This window comes from Tupaia chinensis, unplaced genomic scaffold (assembly GCF_000334495.1).
Source record: "Tupaia chinensis unplaced genomic scaffold, TupChi_1.0 Scaffold141231_1, whole genome shotgun sequence".
NCBI classification, from domain to species: Eukaryota; Metazoa; Chordata; class Mammalia; order Scandentia; family Tupaiidae; genus Tupaia; species Tupaia belangeri.
Genome location: NW_006201094.1, coordinates 1329393 through 1352434, shown reverse-complemented (window position 1 = coordinate 1352434; position 23042 = coordinate 1329393). Strand labels below are relative to the sequence as shown.

The 23042-nt window shown below is 39.3% G+C and overlaps 1 protein-coding gene across 3 annotated transcripts in view; it reads right to left on the bottom strand.

Annotated features, from left to right (window-relative positions):
* The window catches only part of PLAAT1 (phospholipase A and acyltransferase 1), a 40874-nt gene that overhangs the window by 16265 nt on the left and 1567 nt on the right, over positions 1-23042 (bottom strand). For 2 of the 3 annotated variants that reach the window (XM_006162957.2, XM_006162958.2), the window contains exon 2: positions 9792-9930. In XM_006162957.2, the coding sequence (XP_006163019.1) occupies positions 9792-9930 (139 nt within the window). Of the gene's footprint in view, positions 1-9791; positions 9931-10565; positions 10706-23042 lie in introns of all 3 variants that reach the window. The other variant, XM_006162959.2, reaches the window with a different exon arrangement.

Sequence of the window (23042 nt, the reverse complement as noted above, 5' to 3'; positions counted from 1 at the left end):
CAATCCCTTCTCCTCCATTCTCCTCTCGGGATCTTGGGCACGCACACACACGCTCCCGACGTGAGTTTTAAGCCACCGGGTCCAGGACACGAACCGCGGTCGACTACGTGGGAGTCCAGCGACATAGCCATTACGCTAATTGCTGGTTCCCGGCAGCCTTATCTTGAACCAGTTTTAGTGAGACAGCTTTGAACTTTTTCCCATTCAGTATAATGTTAGCTACAGGCCTTTTATAGATGGCTTTTTTTTATTTTTGAGGGTTTTATTTATTTATTTATTTATTTATTTATTTAGATATAGGGTGTGTGTACTTGCCAGAAAGAGAGAGACAAAGAGAAAGCAAGAAATCACACCCCGGGGAGAGGGGGGGGGTTGGTGGTGGGAGGGTGGCCATGCCGTAATCACTTCTCCTATATTCTCCTCTCGGGATCCTGGGCACACACATACAAACACACACACAAAGTGTGAGTTTAGGCCACCGGGTCCAGGACTTGAACCACGGTCGACTACATGGGAGTCCAGCAACATAGCCATTATACCAACTGCCGGTCCCTAGATGGCTTTTATTATACTGAGAAATTATCTTTCTGTGCCAATTTTGCTGAGAGTCTTAATCATGAAGGGATGTTGTATTTTGTCAAACATTTTTTCTGCATCAATTGAAATGATGAGATCATTTTTATCTTTCTTTGTATTAATATGGTGCATTATATGTTGTAGGATACGATTTGCTAGTATCTTGTTGAGAATTTTTGCATCTATGTTCATCACAGATATCGGTATGTAGTTTTCCTTTTCTGTTGTGTCCTTTTCTGTTTGGGGGATGAGGGTGATGGAGGTTTTATAAAATGAATTTGGAAGTGTTCCTTCCTTTTAAATCTTTAGAAATAGTTTGAGTATAATGTAGGCTAACTCTTCTTTAAATGTTTTATAGAATTCAGAAGCAAAGCCATCAGAACCTGGGCATTTCTTTGTTGGGAGGTTATTCCTGATTCTATTTCATTGCTTGTTATGGGTCCATTCAAACTTTCTATGTCTTCCTGATTTAATCTTGATAGATTATATGTGTCCAGAAATTTGTCCACTCATCAAGGTTTTGTTTGTTGGCATATAGTTGCTTATAATATTCTGTAATTTTTTTTTAAATTTCTACTATGTCTGTTGTAATATTGTATTGTCTGTTTCATTGTAAATTTGATTTACCTGGTTTCTTTCTCTTTTCTTCTTAATTATCATAGCTAATAGTGTATCAATTTAGTTGATATTTTTAAAGAACCAGGTTTTGTTTTTATTTATTTTCTGTATAGTTTGCTTATTTTCAATTTCATTTATTTCTATTCAAATTCTTATTATTTCTTTTCTGCTGGCATTTTTTTTGGACTTTTGTTGTTGTTTTTCCAATTTTTTGAGGCATGTTAGGCTGTCCACTTGCCACCTTTCCATCTTTTTATTATGTGCACTGATTAATATGAGCTTCCTTCTTATGACTGCTTTTTCTATGTCCCATAGAGTAAAGAAACTTGTGTACTCATTATCCCGACCTGGGGGGGACAGCCAAACAGGTTTCCTGAGTGAAGGAGTGAGAGCCGGGACAAGCAGCATAGTGTTACAGCACGGAGACGACACCGTGTCTTCAGTGTCGTCTGTTTATTGTGGGCAGCAAGGTACAGCACGGAGACGACACAGTGTTACAACTCTTAAGGGTCGCGTCATCTACTGTGAGCAGCACGGAGACGATCCAGTGTCACAGCTCTCCAGGGTCGTCCGGAGACGATGTAGTGTTACAACTCTTCAGGGTCTTCAGGGTCATCTGGAGACTGTGCGGTGTTTCAACTCTTCAGGCTCTCCTGGTCGTCGTCTTCTTCCTGGTCGTCTGTGTCATCTTCCTGGTCGTCTGGCTACTGTGGGCCAGGCATCGTGGTTATATACATGCTGGTGGGTTGTAAACAGTGGGCCATGATTGGTTGTAAACGGTGGGTTATGATTGGTTGCTTTTGGACCAATCGTGAGGTGCCGGATATGCAAATTTGAGGGATTCTAGTGGCCTCAGAGCAAAGTTTCGAAGGTCAGGTTTTTTTGAAGGGAACCAATCGTGGCAATTGTTTGCTCTCTGAGAAACCTCAGCAGACTCGCTGGTGCGCAGCCTCCCACACTCATCATTGGTTTCAATGAATCTTTTGATTCCAGTCTTAATTTCTTTAGTAGTTGTGAAGTCATTTAGGAGTAGGTTGTTTAGTTTCCATATATTTGTATATTTTCCATGTTTCTTTTTTTCTGAAATTACTATCAAGTTTAATTCTACCGTGGTCAGAGACGCAAGATATGATTTCTATGCCCTTGAATCTGTAAAGGTTTTGTCTTGTGCCCTATCATGTGGTCGATCTTTGAAAAGATTCCACACAAAATATATATTTTGTGGTTTAGGGGTTGAAGGTTGATGCCTGTCAACTCTGTTTTATTTATGATATCATTTATATCCTGTATACATTTGCTTAGTTTTTGTCTAGACGATATGTCCAAAGGAGATAGTGGGGTGTTGAAATCCCCAATGATTAGCACAGTGTTGTAAATCTCTTCTTTTAATTCTAGCAGTCGTTCCTTCACAGATTTGTGTTGAGTTCATAGATATTTATAAGCATTATATCTTCTTAATGAATTATCTCTTTAACTACTATATAATGCCTTTCTTTGTCTCTTAAAGCCTATTTTGTCTGAAATCAGTATCACAACTCTAGCCCTTTTCTGGGTTTCATTTGCATGGAATACCTTTTTCCAGCACTTCATTTTTAGTCTATGTATGTCTTTATCCACAAGGCGCATTTCCTGTCGGCAAGAGATAGAGGGTTTCTGTTTTTTAATCCATTCAGCCAGTCTGTATGTCTTAATTGGAGAATTTAATCCATTAATATTCAATGTTATTATCGATGTTTCCAGACTTGTCCCTACCATTACGTTAGCCATTTTCTTGGTTGTTTATTATTCTCTTATTTCTGTCTGTCTCTGTTTAGATACAGCACTCCCTTCAGAACTTCTTGAAAAGCTGATATGGTGTTGGTAAATTCTTTCATGGTGTTTTAAAATCTGAGAATATTTTTATCTTTTCTTCCCATATGAAGGATAATCTTGCCAGGTATAGTAATCTTGGTTGACATTGCTTATCTTTTAGCTCTTTGCATTTATCTTATTCTTTCCCTGCTTGCATTGTTTTCACTCAGAGGTCCAGTGTTAGCCTGATGGAATAACCTTTGTAGATAACTTGACATTTCTCTCTTGCCATTTTTAGTATCTTGTTTTTATCTGATTTTGGTCATTCTGGCTATGATATGCCATGGGGAGGATCTTTTTGGGTTGATTTTATTTGGGATCCTTTATATTTCTTGGGTTTAGATGTTTGATTGCTTCTCTAGGAAGTTTTCTACAAGTATTTCATGTAATAGCACCTCTAAGCCCTTGTCTGATTCTTCACCTTCTGGAATATATATATAATTAGAATACTTGGGTGTTTCATAGTATGTATTTCTCATATGTTGTCCTCCTTTTTAAAAATTATTTTTTCATTCTTTCTGATGGTTTTATCTAAGTCAAAGGTTTTGTCTGAGATAAAGAGATTCTGGTTTCTGCATGATCCAGTCTACTATTAATACTTTCAAGGAACCTCTTAATTTCTTGGATTACTGTCATTTTTAGGAGTTCTGATTTTTTTTATGATGTCTATCTCCTCCTTCAAATCCTGAAAAGACTTCCTCATCCCTGTCACCATAAATATTCTGAACTCTATTTCTGACATTCCTACAAATCCCTCTGTGCCATCCGTGGTTGAAGAAGAGTTCTTCTGGGAACCAGCAGTTAGAGTAATGGCTATGTCGCTGGACTCCCACGTAGTTGACCGCGGTTCGTGTCCTGGACCCGGTGGCTTAAAAAACTCATGCCGGGCGCATGTGCGTGCGTGCCAAGATCCCGAGAGGAGAATGGAGGAGAAGGGATTGCGGCGTGACCATCCCCCCTGGGGGGTGATTTCTCGCTTTCTGTCTCTATGTCTCTCTCTGTCTGTCTGGCGAGCGCACGTGCCCTACAGTGAAAATCTCTCTCAAAAAAAAAAAAGAGTTGTTCTGTTCCATTGAGGAAGAGTTATTTCTTTCTTTTCCCATATTTTTGTGCCTCTGCACTGGTTTCTAGTCATCTGGTGTATTATACACTACTTCCTGCTTTTCTGTTGTCAATTCTATAGTGTCAGGCAGGAAGATGAGTTCTACTTCTCAGATATGTTCATAGTTCAGGGCCTTGTCTTCCAGTCAGAGAGTATATATATAGCCACCTTTAGGTGTTGCTTCTTTTCCAGTCTCTTGGCCATGTGTACCTGGGGCTTACCTGGAGATTTTCAACTGGAAGAGGAAAAAGGACCTGCACAGTTCTGAAAACTATGAAGTCTCAAAATATTCCTGGGGTGGGTTAGGAGGAGGCAGGAAGAAGCCTGGAGCAGTCTCTTGACTCAGCTTCCCTCACCAGCAGCCATTTCTCCTTGGTTAGTAGCAGCAAAGGCTCCAGGAAAAACGGTCTACACTTATTCTTTCAACCAGGCATCAATATGGAGCACAATTTCTTGTCTTTCATGGTAACCCAGTCCTGTGAGAGGTCAGTTGGGATCAGACAGGGGCTGTGTTTTTCTCTTTTCTTAATTCCTTTGGTCAAGAAACTAAGACCCACAACTGAAACTAATCGGGCAGGCACTGTGCAGTAGATGTGAACCCATGCTGTGTCTTGCTTGGCTGTTAACAATGCCCCATGCCTCTGCCCCTCCACCTTAGCATCCTATATTGGTAAACATTTCTTAGCTTGCCAGGAACTTTTGTATGCTAGTCTGCCACTGCTTGTTCTTTAGACTAGTTAGACATTTCTCAGGGCACAGGTCTATTACCAGGACCCGATCCCTTTCCAGCTGCTCCCAACTGCGATGTGCAGTTGAATCATGAGAATAAGGGTCTCTACATAAACAGTATTTACAAACTTTCCCTTTAAGTAATGACTAGAAACAAATTTTCTTTTCCACTACTCTTTGTCTGGCCTCCCTTTCTCAAAGCAGCATTTCCAGTTAATATCTTCTGCATTGTAAGTTTTGTGGGTTTTTTGTTTGTTTTATTTTTAATAGACATTTTTGCCTTGGGATGAATGTGATCACCACAGAGAGAGAGAGACAGAGACAGTGAGAGGGAAAGTGAGAAATCACCATCCAGAGGGGATAGCCATGCCTCAATCCCTTCTCTTTCATTCTCCTCCCAGGATCTTCGGCATGCATGCACACACACCAGGCATGAGTTTTAAGTCACTGGGTCCAGGGCTCAACCTTGGTCAGCCATGTGGGAGTCCAGCAACATACCTGCTATGCCATCTGCTGGTCCTGTATGTTTTTATATATTACTTATCTTTACAGCAAATTACTGAACTTTTTTTTTTTACTAGTACAATGCAAAAATGAGGAAACTTAAGCTTGTAGAGGTAAAGTGACTTGGAAAATATCATTGCAGTTAACAATAGAAACAAGAAGTTCAATCTACAGTATTGAAGTTAAATTAATTAATTTATATGGAGTTTAGCAATGGAAATAAGGAAACACCACTCAAGTTTAATATTATTTTCTAAATGGCAAAACTGCTGATATAATGTAGATGTAGAGAGTTGCTTAGTTTTAACCACTAGACCCTGAAAAGTAACAACTCTCAATCATAAATGTCATTTTATTTGTTATTCCCATTTACAAGATTCTAGAACAAGAGGCAAATATATAAAAATGTTGCAAAAATCCCTTCATTAAAAATTCACAGAAATTCCCAAGAAAGTAAAACTTAGGCCAATATGTGCCTCTCCTCAAAGGCTTTTTTTTTTTTTCTGGAGAAATTTAACCCATTTACATTTATTGTCATTACTGATATGCTTGGACTTTTTAAAAAAAAATTTAAAATACATTCAATCACATTATTTAGCTTACAAAGTGAAATTTCAAAGGCTTTTGTTTGTTATTTTTGTTTTTGTTTTGTTTTGTTTTGTTTAAGAGAGGTTTTTACTACAGGGCTTGTGCACTCGCCAGAAAAACAGAGGAACAACAGAAAATGAGAAATTATTCTCTGGGGGTATGACCATGATGCAATCCCTTCTCCTCCATTTTCCTCTCAAGATCTTGGGCATACATGCACAGGCACTTGGCATGAGTTTCAGCCACCAGGTCCAGGACTTGAACTGTAGTCCACGACCTGGGAGTCTAACGACATAACCATTATGCCATCTGCTGGTCCTTCCTTAAAGGTATCTTGAAGAAAAAATACTCTAGGTCTTTTCTGTTTATTTGTTTGTTTGTTTTTGTTTTTGCTATAGGGTGTGTGTACATGCCAGAGCAAGAAAGAGAGAAGAGAGAGAAAGTAAGAAATCTCTCCCCAGGGTGGGGGATGGCCACACCACAATCTCCCTGCTCCACTCTCCTCTCAGGATTTTAGACAAGCAAGCATCCATACCCGGCATGATTTTCAAGCCACTGGGCTCAGGACTCAAACCACAAAGCTGGCCATGTGGAGCCAGTGCCTTAACCTCCACGCCACATGCTGGCTCCACTCTAGGTTATTTCTTATTTGCATATATTTTTTCCAAATAAGTTGGCTTATGCTTATTTTTAAATGTTAAAAAAATATATGAAATAAAGAATAATATGTAAATAGAAGTTAGGCCACTGCCCAGAAATATTTACTATTATTTTGATGTGATTTTATGATGTGTATAGGTGTGCATTCTGTGTGCATTTGTGTGTGTACATATTATTTTTTGCAAACCGAGTATCACATCATATATTGCATTTTAATCTGAAATCTTCAAATAAATAGTATACGAAGGCTATTTCCCATGCATTTTAACATGTCCAGAAATATAATTTTTAATGGCTATTGTTTTTACTCTACCCAGCAGCCCATCACACCATTGTCTATTTCTTCCTGGAAACTACTCTGTCTGAGCCAGTCACCATATCTGATTCTTCCAGACACAGTGATCATGAACAATGGACATGTGACTAGCAATGGACCAATTGGAGTCCATAATTTTTTTATTCTAACAGGCAACAAATAATTCTTTCTTGTAAGGTTAAAAGACCAAGAAGGAGAGCCTAAGGCTGTTCATGTCCATAAGTTCAGCTTCTGAGAGAGACCTAGTCTGGGAGAATGAACAGCATGTAGGAAAAAAAAAAATGCAGATGTGAAATGAAGACTCAATAGTGTTCAAATCTCTCAGTGCCAGCACCTCTGAAGCTAGCAGCACCTCCAGCCTTTCTGCTGGCTCCTTGTGAAGCAATATATTTAGAGTTGTTGGTTACTTACAACTAAAGAATTCTGACAAATGCAGACATCTGATATTCTGTGTCTAAATCATAATTTAACCCTTCCCTTACTGCACATTAAGTCACTGTTTTTAAAAGGTTTTATTTATTTTTACCATGAATGAGAGAGACAGAAAGAAAGAGACAGAGGAACAGCACCTGATCCTGTGATGCACCCCCAGTCTCAGTCGACCCTAACTCACGGGTATGCAGGTGTTCAGAATCCTCTGGAAGGTCTCCAGACACAAACCCGGAACCTTCCCATGTAGGTCAACCTGGCAGAGTGTCACATTTCATACTGCACCATTTGGCCCCCATTGTCTATCTTAAAAACAATTATAAATGAAACGGAAGTGAATACCCTGAAACATCAACGTTTGTCCATATTTCAAAATAATTCCCCAGAATAGATTCCTAGAAGTACAGGTACAGACCAGGTCAGAGTATACAAACTCCTTTAAGAGTCTTCACACATACCGTGAAATTGTTTTGGGGAGTGGATTTATCGGTCTACATTTCCATTAATACTAAGTTTGTCATCATCTTTATACCCTTACAAACACTGATGAGTATCACTTTCCAACCTCTGCTAATGAGATAGGCATGACATCTGTCCATTTTATTTTTCAACTTCTAGGTTACTGGATAGTTGAAAAAATTTTAAAAGGTGTATTAGCTTTTGCTTTTCTTCTTTTACACACTGTTCACAATTCTTTATCCAGTTGTTGGGATTTTGATATTTCCTGTCCCCTCAGCCTGGGGTATTCTTTTCCCAGATATTATCTCATTGGTTTCCTCACCTTTTCTGATTTTCCCTTCAAACATTACTTTCTTATGAAATTTCTCTCACCACTCCATTTACTTTTTTAAAGAATTATTTATTTAACTTTCTTTCTTTATTTATTTTAATTTGACCAGAGAGGGACAGAGAGAAAGAAAGTGAGAAAGCAAGTCACCAGGTCCAAGACTCAAACCACAGTTGGCCATGTGTGAGTCTAACACCCACGTCACCTGCCAGCCCCCACCACTCCATTTAAAATTGTTGGCTCCCACCCCAACTATGCTGCCCTTGGCACTTCTCATCCCACCTCCTTTTTTGTTGTTTATTTTTGTTTTTATTTTATATTTTCTTATTTATATTTAATTATTGTGCATCTTTAAGGCATATAATATGGTATTTCAAAGCATGCCTGTAGTGTGATAATCAAATCAAGAACTATTATATATATGATCTCAACAAAGAAACGTACATCTCACGGCTGTTAAATGCTTTTTTTGAGCCCCTCTCACCCACGCCCAGTACCCATCCCCTCCCACGCAGTTCTACACGTGTGCTCCATACCATTATGTCTTCAGAGCCTTCCATTTCTGCCACAGAGCTCAGACATTCGGTGCATATTAAGGGGGAAATACTGTGATGTATATTTTCCAAATCACTTACCTCTATTCTAACGATATTTCTGTAATGTGTTTATGTTCTCTCTCTCTACTCAAATGTAAGCTCCGTCACACAGACAGAGGTATCTTAGATCTCCAGCACCTTGAATAGTATTCAGCACATATTAGGTGATCTACAAATAGGTGTGAAGAATTGAAATAATCTATTTGTGTTACATATAAAGATATTGAACTTTGTCATGTTCTTGGCAAATAGTTTTCCCAGCTGGTATTTTGTTTTTAAAAATGTTTGTTCTTTATTCATTTACGATAGAGCGTATGCGCATACACAAGAGAGAGGCACCCTCCAAGGGTCTGGTCATGCCTCGATCATCTTCCTCCAGCCCTTCCGCTGGTCAGATCTTTAGCACTCACACACCGACATGGCATGTTTCCGGCTGCCCAGGCCGTGATCACCATGTGGGAGCCAGCTTCTCTTGAGCAGGGCAATACCACTATACCATGGAGCTGGCCTTGGTTATTTCCTTTATAACTATATAACTTTTTTAATCCAGAGGCTTTAAAATGTAATGTTCATTGGCCTTTGTGATTTCTTCAATGCCACTTTGATCTTAGACTGTTCTTCTCTTGAGGCCAGCAGGTGGGGTACCAGTTAAGGCACTGGACTCTCAGGTGACTGAGAGTTCCAACCTAGTGGCTTGAAACTCATGCCAGGCATATGTGTGTGTATGCCCAAACTCCTGAGAAGAGAATGGAGAAGGGATTGTAGCATGGACATCCTCTCTCCCCTGCCCCAGGGCAAGGAAGTGATTTCTTGCTTTCTGTTTCTCTGATAAGCTTGTGTCCTCTAGCAAAAAAATTTGTCTCACTAAAAAAAAAAAATAATAATAATAATTAAGAAGAATATTCTTCTCTAAATCTGGATTAGTTGAATTTTTCTTTCTACATTTTATTTGTTTTGTTTCATGACATTTTCATGATTCCTTCTTATAATGAGAAAACCAAAAATCTCCCAGAAGCTGCTGGAAACAAACCTTACCTGTAGGCGCTATGTTGATGACATAACCATCACCCAAGTACAGGGCCCAGTGCTGATAGCCAGGACGGAGCACTTCAATCAAGTCCCCTGGGTGGGGGTTGCCAGGGTAGTTCAAACGGAAGCAATCATTAAATGCCATCTGCAATGACAGACAGAAGGAGGATCTAGCCAAGACGACTTACCAAGAAAAGCAGCTCTTCACATCCATAGAAGCAGAAAAATATCGAGTTTATTGAGACTTTATTCCTTACTGAAGACTTAGGCTGTTGTTTTCTTCGAAAGATGCCAACACTGAACTAGTGAACAAGTGAAGAAACATTTGTCTGTGACTGCTTAATTGTCAATAGTAATGCTTCTCACTCTGATCAATCTCAGGACCCCTTTATGAGAGCAGGAATTTTACAATGATCTCTTTAGACCCAGAAACTCATAGATAATATAACTTACAATGCATGGAATTTCAAAAATATTAAATACGGAAATAGGCCGTATTTGCAATATGAAAGGAAAATCAAAGGAAAGTAGACTTATTATATATATGTATGTTCTAATTCTAAACTCAGTCCACAATATCAGTAGAAGATAGACTAAGGTGTCTACATGCTCTCCCGACACCGAGCATGAAAAAGTCAGGATTCCGCAGCAGAAAATGGGAAGTCTTTCAGCTTTTTATATATCAATGTAGTAAAATCAAGAAGTACATGTATGGGGAGAAGCTAGTACTCTGAATATTCAATTTCTGCACAAATGGATACCTTGTACTGCAAAACTCACTGTCTTTAAATTTACACAGAAGCAGGCTCAGAGAGACATCCAGCCAGGCACTCCGGCATATGTAGCATACAGGACGTTTCCTCCATGCTCCGGACTCCACCGTGCACTGTAGCATGTCTAGGCATTCTGGCTTCCACCTACTAAATACCAATAAATGCCCTGCGTTATCGTAATAACCACAGACCTCTGCCTCTCCTCTCACTGCCCCATTTACTGTGTGCTTCATCCCTCACTCAGCCCAGAAACGGTGCAAGGTGGTCAACAGGAGAAGCAAGACAACTTGCGAGGTTGGGGAATTCATCATATGAAAGAATACGCTTTTGGGCCGGCAGGTGGCCTGGTGATTAAGGGCGCTGGACTCCCACGTGGCCGACCCCGTTTCGAGTCCCAGATCTGGTGGCTGGCTTTCTCACTTTCTCTTTCTCTCTGTGTCCTTCTCTGGTCAAATTAAAAAAATAAATAAAGTTCAATGAAATAATTCTTAAAAAAAAAAAGAATATGTTTTAAAATTCTACATTTGGTGAGTTTTTGTTTCTTTTAAACAATACTTTTCAGAAGAACATATACATCTCTGACAGTTCATTTTTATAGAGGGTTACATTTTTTTATGTATGACATAGACATAGAATAGCACAGCAAAGGGAAATTATGTGCATCTATCAACAATCAAGGGGAGATGTAATGCTCTATCCATGTTGAATCTTTAATGGACAACGGAGTGTTCATCATCTCACTGTGATGCAGATATACATGGTCATTTACACAATAAACCCAAGTGCCAGAAATGGAAACCTCCAACTAATCTAAATTATAATCATAATTGCACAGGCTAAGGACTTGGGAATACAGGCTATCGTTTTTTTCTGGCACTTTAGAATCTTTTTTACAAAAATTAATATTGGAAGGGTGTTTTCCCCAGTATCTGTATGCCATCTGTTAAAAACTTCAATCATCACACTGTCACAGAAACGTGGCCAAATGTAAGCTGTCCATCTGTTAAAAATAACTATTAAAACAACTTTATGGAAACTATTATGTTGAACCACCCTTTGAAATGTTTGAATCTTATTAATATGGCAGTTCACAATTCAGTCACATGAGTACTAAAAGGAAAAATAAAAAAACATGCTATGATACAAACAAACAGTTTTCCCATGAATAGTTCTCAGCAGGCACACACAGCTGCCTACTGGAATTCAAAGAGCTAGCCAAGTTCACAAGAACCACCATTCCAACAGGGTGCATGTTGTAGTGTAACTTCTTTTTTTCTCAAATGCACAGTCTCAATTAATTCTATTCCTTGGGATTAAAAAGACAACACAAATATTTGAGTTTATTATTTTACTATCCCATTTTACAGATTAAAAAAAAAGCCCTACAGTAGCAAATGCCAACTTTTGGGGAAATATCCACTGAAGTGCTTATATTATAAAATGAACAGAGAAAATAACTGAATGAGGTATTAAAGTGAGCTCTTGCTTAGGTCTCCTACTGCAGGTTCTATCATTTGGGGCGGGTTGGTTATTCAGACTGTCTGGGTCTCAATTTCCTCTTTTAGAGACAGGCATTAGAATACAGGACTGACTTGTCTATCTTGAAAAGCTATCGCAAGTAACCCTTCACGAACTGACTAAAAGTTGTTTCAAGTGCTTTGTGAAAGGCAAGAGTTAGATAAGTGGCTGGGGGGACCAGCAGTTAGCGTAATGGCTATGCTGCTGGACTCCCACATAGCAACCGCAGTAGACATAGAATAGCACAGCAAAGGGAAATTATGTGCATCTATCAACAATCAAGGGGAGATGTAATGCTCTATCCATGTTGAATCTTTAATGGACAACGGAGTGTTCATCATCTCACTGTGATGCAGATATACATGGTCATTTACACAATAAACCCAAGTGCCAGAAATGGAAACCTCCAACTAATCTAAATTATAATCATAATTGCACAGGCTAAGGACTTGGGAATACAGGCTATCGTTTTTTTCTGGCACTTTAGAATCTTTTTTACAAAAATTAATATTGGAAGGGTGTTTTCCCCAGTATCTGTATGCCATCTGTTAAAAACTTCAATCATCACACTGTCACAGAAACGTGGCCAAATGTAAGCTGTCCATCTGTTAAAAATAACTATTAAAACAACTTTATGGAAACTATTATGTTGAACCACCCTTTGAAATGTTTGAATCTTATTAATATGGCAGTTCACAATTCAGTCACATGAGTACTAAAAGGAAAAATAAAAAAACATGCTATGATACAAACAAACAGTTTTCCCATGAATAGTTCTCAGCAGGCACACACAGCTGCCTACTGGAATTCAAAGAGCTAGCCAAGTTCACAAGAACCACCATTCCAACAGGGTGCATGTTGTAGTGTAACTTCTTTTTTTCTCAAATGCACAGTCTCAATTAATTCTATTCCTTGGGATTAAAAAGACAACACAAATATTTGAGTTTATTATTTTACTATCCCATTTTACAGATTAAAAAAAAAAACCTACAGTAGCAAATGCCAACTTTTGGGGAAATATCCACTGAAGTGCTTATATTATAAAATGAACAGAGAAAATAACTGAATGAGGTATTAAAGTGAGCTCTTGCTTAGGTCTCCTACTGCAGGTTCTATCATTTGGGGCGGGTTGGTTATTCAGACTGTCTGGGTCTCAATTTCCTCTTTTAGAGACAGGCATTAGAATACAGGACTGACTTGTCTATCTTGAAAAGCTATCGCAAGTAACCCTTCACGAACTGACTAAAAGTTGTTTCAAGTGCTTTGTGAAAGGCAAGAGTTAGATAAGTGGCTGGGGGGACCAGCAGTTAGCGTAATGGCTATGCTGCTGGACTCCCACATAGCAACCGCAGTTCGAGTCCCGGACCCAGTGGCTTAAACTCATGCCAGGCGCGTGTGCATGCGTGCCCGAGATCCCACAAGGAGAATGGAGAAGAAGGGATTGTGGCGTGGCCATACCCCCTGGGGGGTGATTTCTCGCTTTCTATCTCTCTGTCTCTCTCTGTCTGTCTGGCGAGCGCATGCGCCCTATAGAAAAACCTCTTCAAAAAAAAAAAAAAAAAAAGAAAAGAAAAGAAAAAGAAAAAATAAATAAAAAAAGATAAGTGGCTGGGAAGGTAGAAATGGCTATTTATAAAGATTGACATTGATTTATTGCTTACATATGATTTTAGCTTATTCTCTTCCAGCCATAATTCTGTGAGGTGGATTATTTCACTACAAAATTTTAATATACTTAACATACTTAGAATTTCTGACACATAGTTCATAAACTGATCTAGGAAGTATAATTTAATTGCTTCCATAAAGCTTATCATACTTTACAAAAGTGGGGTAGGGCAACAAAAAAGCACTCCATATGAGTAACCCCTTAGGAAACAGGCCCGAAGATTAATACTGTGTAAGAGGAAAAGTGAGTTCTGACACTCAACACTTCAAATCAAAGCCAAATCGCTTTGATTGTGCAGAAAAGTCCTCCCAGTGTTATCTAGTGTGATGGTCTCCAAACTTGTGTTTACCAGTGGAGACCTTGTATCAAGTTAAATACCACACAGACCCACAAAATCATACAATATAAAGAGCATCACTGTCCTCAATGAAGTTAGGGAGGCATGAGTCTCACCTTCTCTTGCTGCTGCAACTGTTCCCTGGGACCCCAGACTTTGAGGGGGCAGGTTGAATGATGCCCATCTAGTCCTAGTCCAACTCATTCCAACTCTTTTTTTTAAATTTAGTCACAGTACATCTTTACATTGTATAGAATGGTTTTTCCAGCATAGATACGGTGCATATCAGTCAAGTCAAAGATATGACCACATACATTATCACGTAACTTTTCATTTTGTGTCTGTTCACTGTTTTTTTTTTTTTTTCTTTTTCTGACTGCCTTTCTTCCACCTCCCATTACCCACTCCCAACTCACTCACTTTGAAGGTAAAGGAAGCAAAACCAATCAGGCCATTTGACTGGTTGGGGTCATGTACTATTCTAAAAAGACTTTCAACAACGTGTGCCAGAACAATTAAATACCCATGAGCGAAAAGACAAACAGAAACCCAAACTCTCAACCTAAATCTCACACCTTATACACACATTAATTCAAAGTGCCTCATGAACTTAAATGTTAAAAGTAAAACTACAAAACATTGGAGGAAAAATATGAGAACATCTTTAGAATCTAGGGTATACATAGAATTCTTGGACTTGATAACAAAACTGCAGTCCTGGCCAGCCAGTGCCGTGGTGGTAAGGTGGCTGAATCCCACATGGCTAACTACGTGCTTTGAGTCCCAGACCCAGTGACTTGAAAATATGCAGGTGCATCTGTGTGTGCCCGAAACAGCCATAATTCTGTGAGGTGGATTATTTCACTACAAAATTTTAATATACTTAACATACTTAGAATTTCTGACACATAGTTCATAAACTGATCTAGGAAGTATAATTTAATTGCTTCCATAAAGCTTATCATACTTTACAAAAGTGGGGTAGGGCAACAAAAAAGCACTCCATATGAGTAACCCCTTAGGAAACAGGCCCGAAGATTAATACTGTGTAAGAGGAAAAGTGAGTTCTGACACTCAACACTTCAAATCAAAGCCAAATCGCTTTGATTGTGCAGAAAAGTCCTCCCAGTGTTATCTAGTGTGATGGTCTCCAAACTTGTGTTTACCAGTGGAGACCTTGTATCAAGTTAAATACCACACAGACCCACAAAATCATACAATATAAAGAGCATCACTGTCCTCAATGAAGTTAGGGAGGCATGAGTCTCACCTTCTCTTGCTGCTGCAACTGTTCCCTGGGACCCCAGACTTTGAGGGGGCAGGTTGAATGATGCCCATCTAGTCCTAGTCCAACTCATTCCAACTCTTTTTTTTAAATTTAGTCACAGTACATCTTTACATTGTATAGAATGGTTTTTCCAGCATAGATACGGTGCATATCAGTCAAGTCAAAGATATGACCACATACATTATCACGTAACTTTTCATTTTGTGTCTGTTCACTGTTTTTTTTTTTTTTCTTTTTCTGACTGCCTTTCTTCCACCTCCCATTACCCACTCCCAACTCACTCACTTTGAAGGTAAAGGAAGCAAAACCAATCAGGCCATTTGACTGGTTGGGGTCATGTACTATTCTAAAAAGACTTTCAACAACGTGTGCCAGAACAATTAAATACCCATGAGCGAAAAGACAAACAGAAACCCAAACTCTCAACCTAAATCTCACACCTTATACACACATTAATTCAAAGTGCCTCATGAACTTAAATGTTAAAAGTAAAACTACAAAACATTGGAGGAAAAATATGAGAACATCTTTAGAATCTAGGGTATACATAGAATTCTTGGACTTGATAACAAAACTGCAGTCCTGGCCAGCCAGTGCCGTGGTGGTAAGGTGGCTGAATCCCACATGGCTAACTACGTGCTTTGAGTCCCAGACCCAGTGACTTGAAAATATGCAGGTGCATCTGGGTGTGCCCGAAATCCCAAAAGGAGAGAGAGACGGAGGAGAAGGAACTGCACTGTAACCACGCCCAATGGGAGAAGGGGGCACTTTCTTAGTTTCCTTCTCTCTGTCTCTCCAGCCCTCTAGCAAATTTTTTAAAATTAATGAAAATTTTAAAAACCAAAGTACAATCTGTAACAGGAAAAACGGACAAATTGGATGTACTCAAAATCAAAATCTTTTGTAGCGCAAAAGATGCTGTTAAGAGAATGAGAAAAACATGCAACAGTTGGAGAAAATATTTGTGAACTACATATCAGAGAAAGGCCTAGCATCTAGAATATATCAATCACTCTCAAAACTCCACAGTAAAATAGTGAACAATACAAATAGAACATGAACAGATATGAAGATACATTTCAACGAAGATGTTAAGTAAGCCATGTTCAACATCACTAACCACTAGGGAGCTGCAATTAAAACAATGAGAGGCCCAAGTGAGATGGCACACACTGCTAAGATACTGTGCCCTGTGGGCTGGGACCACATGGGAGACTTAGGTTCAATTCTTGGTCCCACTTAAAGGCCAGGGGTGGTAGTGCACACCTGTAATCTTACTTGGGTTGCTGAGACAGGGAGATCACAACATGGAAAGACCCTGTCCCAGCCTTTAGAAGAAAAAAAAAACAAACAGCCTCTGCATTGCAGCCACTAGTGCCCTGGACTGTAAAATCAGAAGCCACATTCCTCCCAACTTGATCAGCCTAAAAACACACCAGACACGTGTATGTACCCAAGATCCTGGTGGGATAAAGGAGTAGAGGAAGAGGATCATAGCATAACCAAGTCCTGCGAAGAGTGCTTTTGTCTACCTCTGTCATTCATGCACGTGCACACACTACCATAAATAAAAAACTACAATCTTTAAATAATTTTTAAAAGCCACAGTGAGACATCACTACATACTTTTCAAAATAGCTAAAGCTAAAAATAGTAACCAACATCAAAAGCTGGCAAGATTTCAGAGTAACTGCTAGGGGATGGAATGTAAAACAGGACAGGCAATGTAACTGGGAGAGGTTTGGCAATTTCTTTTAAAATTTTACTTGTAGCTCTTATATGATCCAGCAATTGCATTCTAGGCATTTATCCCAGAAAATGAAGACAAGGAAGACTTATGTCCATCCAAAACCCAGTATCTCATGTTTATAGCAGCTTTATTTATAATAGCACTAAAACTGGAAACAACCATATGACTTTCAATAGAAATAAAGGAATAATGGAAATAACGGATAAAAACACTGACGGATGTACCATAAAATATTACTAAGGAATAAAAGGGAACAAATACTGCTACATAAAACAACCAGAATAATTCTTCAGAGAATTATTCAGAGTTGATAAAAAATGCCAAAAGGTCACATACTATGTGATTCCATTTGCAGAACATTGTTGTTATAAAATAGGGACCAGAGAGTGGTTCCCAGCGGTTAAGGAAGTAAGGATATGGCTATAAAAGGGCAACAGGAGAGATTCTGGTGGTATTGGAATGTCTTTTGTCTTGTTTGTGTCAATGTCAGTATCCTGTTTGTGATATTGTATAATATATCTTATGATATGATACCACTGGAGGAAACTGGGTAAAGGTATAAGGGGTCTCTCCATATTATTTTGTATAGCTATATATGAATTTACAATGATCTAAAAATAAAATACTTAATTAAAATAAAAAAAGAGTGAGGCCTATCCTGGTATGGATACCGTACTTCAGCTCTGAAATACTGGTTTCCTTGACCGAAAATGAAAATTTTCTGCTGAGACTCCCCCTTCCAGACTTATTTCTAGTGGGTAGGGATAGCTCTGTGTCTCTTCCTCTCCATTTCTGTCTGTCTCTGTCTCGCTGTGTCTCCCTGTGACCTCTAAGTCTTATTTATTTATTTATTTATTTATTTAGGTAAAGTATTCTCTGGGTTCTCAAGCCTCTCCTTTGTTGTGTTACTTGGTGCTTTTCTTCACTTCATTTAGGAAAGGCACCAGCTAAACCAGGCCTATCCTGAGATGATTAACGTACTTCAGCTCTGAAATATTGGTTTTGCACAGTGTACACATGCCGCACAATTCTCATTTTTGCTTCTTAAAATTATAATCTTATGTTTTTTATCCTTTTTTTTCTTTTAGGTTTTCTTCTTCTTTCCTCTCCTTAATTCTTTTCCTTTTTTCTTTATCTTTATTCATTTTCTGATCAGCCTCTACACACTAAGTGCTAGATAGGTCCAAGTGAACAATTTCCAATCATGTGAATATGATTAGGGTCAGGATATTCCTCTCTTCACCTTGAATCTGATGTACAAAGAGTGAAAATGGAACAGAAGAAAGATTGCAGACCACCTCCTTCTACTCACCTCTGAACGCTCACAGTGAACTTCAAGTAATAGGAAGAAACACACCATCCATCAGATGACTAGAAATCACCTCAGGATCACAAGAAATATGGGAAAGCAAGACAATACCTCTCCTCCAAGGGAAAAGAATAACTCCTCTTCATCCACAGACAGTATAGTGAAACTCATGGAAATGTCTGATAAGGATTTTAGAATATTCATAATGGCAAAGCTAATAGAGATGGAAGAGAAGAGAGACAATGAACTGCAGAAGAGGCAGGAGAAAGGAGCTGATGAGTTTTAGGAGGTGAGGAAATTCTTGCAAGATCTAAAAGAGGAAATACACACTCTAAAAAAGAATCAAATGGACCTGTTAGTGATGAAGGCTATAATACAGGGATTCAAAATCTTCCTTGAAAGTATTAAAAGCAGACTAGATCATACAGGAAATAGAATCTCAGATGATGTTGAAGATAGAATTGCTGGCCTAGAAATCCACCATGAAGACTGAGAAAATGGCCCCCAAAAGTGAGAATAATATACGAGAAATACTAGATACCATCAAACATCCAAACATCCAGATAATTGGTATCCCAGAAAGGGAAGAGACCCATAAGGGCATTGATAATCTATTCCATGAAATCCTACAAAAAAATTTTCCCATGAAATCCTGCAAAAAAATCTTTCCAAACCTAGAGAGGCACTCAAAGATCCAGTCCCAAGAAATACAAAGGACCCTAAATAAAATCAACCCAAGAAGATCTTCTCCAAGACACATTATAGCCAGACTGACCAAAAACCACAGACGAAGACAAGATACTAAGATTGGCAAGAGAGAAATGGCAAGTTACCTACAAAGGCTATCCCATCAGGCTAACAGCAGACCTCTCCTCAGAAACAATGCGAGTGAAGAAAGAATGGGAAAATATATTCAAAGTGTTAAGGGAAAAGCAATTTCAACCAAGAATACTGTACCCAGCAAGATTGTCCTTCATATGGGAAGAAAAGACAAGAATATTCTCAGATAAACAAGATCTGAAAGAATTTACCAATACCAGACCAGATCTCCAAGAAATTCTCAAGGGAGTGCTATGCCAGGAAAGTTAAATACAGACACACAGAAATAAGAGTTCAAAAACTAAAAGAATGGCCAATTTAATCATAGAGGCAAGTCTAGAGTTGAATATTATATCCCAGAATTTAATCGGGAAAATCAGAACACAACAGAAGATAGATTAAGTACATGAGACTGAACTGGTGAAATAGCATTTTATGACATTTGACTAAAACATTGCTGATTTTCTTCTATGCTTTGTTTTCCTGTTTTAAGGATTTTTGTCCTGTTTTGAGCTGCCAGTAGGTTTATGTACCTACTATTTGAAAGAATCCTAACCTGTTTCCTGGCTTTAAGTTTTCAGTAAATTTCCTTAGTATTTCTTTGATTTATTAAAGCTAAAAGTGCTTTGCTTAAAATTAAAAATATATTTTAAAATACCTTTTTAATGACCATAGTAAGCTCTATAGCATCAGCTAGTTGTTATCTTATAGCATATTCATTCTTCTCAGAGTTTCGCGCCTAAAGTCAGACATGTATTCACAGATATGTACACACCAGCTGAACTTGCTACTGAAGGTAGTTAGATTACTTAAGAAACTTTGTGAATTAATAAAGCGTGTGGGGAAAAGGAATGGAAAACAACTGCAGACACCTAAGATAGTATGGAAGGAGGGTGGGAAATGACAGAGGGTGAGAAATAGGGGTAAAAAAAATTATATATATACATATATATGTATATTAAACTAGAAGTGGAAAATTATTGATGATAACATGTATGATTAAGCCACTATGCAGTATAGTTTGGATGGGAAACCACATTTTGTACGCTGTGACAATGCTCCCGGAATGAACATAAATTAATTAATGAATTAAGATTACAGTGCACTTGTAACTACATTCTAGCTTTGTCCATAGTTTTAGTTTAAGGTATTTTGTGAATCAATAAAATGTGAAAAAAAAGTAAAATAAAAATAACAAAAAATTAAATAAAACAAAAAAAAATATGTAACAGATACAAGTATGGAAAGTTATTGTGTAAAGTATTATCTTTGACTTGCTTGACATGCAATGTTTATGCTTTGAGAACCAATGCCGTATGCTATTAAGATGTATAATGATTAAATTAAATTTAAAAAGTAAATAATAAAAAATAGTTAAAAAAAAGAAAAGAAAAAAGAGCTAGATGAATGCTTTCTTTCCTATAGAAGACTATGTGAACGCTATGCTGAACTGGTTTTTAGTTGCATATGAAGAAGTCACTGCTCTCATTGAAGGAGATCCAGCGGTGGAATGGGGGACCTTGTGCAGATGTACAGAAGGCGTTTACACACAAGAGGGCTGATAAAACAGATAGATTTCCATGGGGGGCGGGGTAGGAAGATCTCTTTCAATCCCAATGTTCTCACGTTCTGTTTCCCAGGAGACACATCCTTTCCTGTCTTCAATACGAGGCACCTGAGACGAAGAACAGGCACTCACCCAAAGTCACACAGCTAGAAAGAACACACCTGACCTCAGACCAGACCACCTCGAGGTCAGGGTCCTTTCTGCCTCCCCCCTGCACAGTATACCGCTTCTCTTGTAGACATCTCCACAGCTCCTCACACGTGTCGTCAAAGCAGGGACAACTGTGAGCTGATACTGTGATCACCATTTTTGCTGTTTTCTTTCTTTTCTTTTTTTTTTTTAAGAGAGATTTTTTTCTATAAGGCACATGCACTTGCCAGAGAGGGGGACAGAAAGTGAGAAATCACCCCTCTCCCCGGGGTGATGGTCATGCTGCAGTCCCTTCTCTTCCATTCTCATCTCGGGATTCTGGGCATGCACACACATGTACCAAGCATGAGTTTTAAGCCTCCGGGTCCAGGACTGGAACCATGGTCGACTATGTGGGAATCCAGCAACGTAACTATTACACCATCTGCTGGTCCCATGATCACCATCTTAAAGATGAGGAAACTGAGTCCCAAATAAAATGTGACCTAAAGTCACACAGGTAGTAACAAAACCAGCATCTAATTTCAGGATTTCAGGCCTATTTACTCTCAACGCTCTGCTCTTACTTTCTTTTTATTTTTCCTTCTTTCTTCTCTTCCTTTTATTTCCTTTCTCTACCTTTCCTTTCCTTCCTTCTCTCTCTTCCTTCCTTTCTTTTTTTAGACAGGATTTTGCCATCCTGCCTCAGCATCCAAGCTGGACCACAGGCATGTGCCACCACTCTCTGCCATTTCTGAGCCAGTATCACTACGACGCACAGGCCAGCCTCAGCCTCCTGAGTCGCTGGGACGAGAGGTACACACCACTGCCTGGCCATCAGGTTGGACTGGGATCAACCGGGGCTTCCCATACCGTCCCAGCCCACAGAGCACAGCATCTTAGCAGTGCACACCACACGGCCAGTCCTCCACCTTCCAAAGGAACTGAGGCTAGACAGCCTTTCCTCTTTTCCCTCTCCTCAAATAACCATTAATGAGGAAGCTACCAAAACACACACATATGTATTTCATATAACAGAATAAAATTGAAAAATATTTATATGTAATATAAGTTATGGGAAGTGGAGCCTTGGGAACTGCTGTTGCTCACCTGCTGGAGAGGTCCCCTGTGGGGGCCGGAGGCACCTGTGAGGTGTCCAGACTCAGACCGCAGGCAAACCGCTATAACCCGTCTGTTGACTAATGCGATACACATGGACCACTCTGACCCATTCACGCAGGTACAGTAACGGGGTATTTCACAAGTATAACACAGACCCAATTAAAGACACATGTATAAAGCCCTCTGTTGCAATCTGTGTCACCTTTAAAGTAAAACGGTTCATTTTAACAGTTCATCCGCACACAACTCTCTCACCAGTTTATGATAAACAGTGGTACGAAGGTAAATCTGTGATCTTTGCACTTCTAGCTGCCAAACAGGCTGATCTGTTCATAGTTCTATGTCGAGCCCCAGGGATCTGGCAAAAGAAATGCTTTTTGCACAGACAGGGACAGGATAACTAGCTGCTGCTCGTGTCCAAGAGCTCCCTCCCTGTGTTACAAGAGTACCAAGAGTACTTTTTTGCCCAAGAATGCTACTGGGAGCCCGAAACACCATCACAAGTGCCCACAGACCACCTCGGTTCCAACAGTCCCCGGAATCAGGCTGGAGCCCTTCCCACTGCAGCTGCACTTCCCAGGCACAGTTCTGCTTCACTAAACTGCACACATGAAATCCTGAGCTCCCAGACCGGCTCATTCTCAGGTCTCAGATCCAGCACAGTCCCTCTAAGGCGGAGGGCTCCACCTCGACAGATTAACCATCCTGAACCGTAGCAGTGCCACGCTCTGCTTAAAACGCGTCCAAATCTCCCCATCCCTGATTCTCCACCTGCCCCCTCTGTAACCTTGGCCACCTCATTCATCTCCACATTTTAGGCAAACCTCACTATTAATTATTTTTTACACTCATCTGGAGTGAGTTTGTTTGCTAACACTGAACCTTCCACCTAAAATGCCCATTTTCAAATCCCCCTAAAGACCTGCACTTAAAAGTCCGGGTCAGATGTCAGCTAGGTTTTCCTCCAATCAGCAGG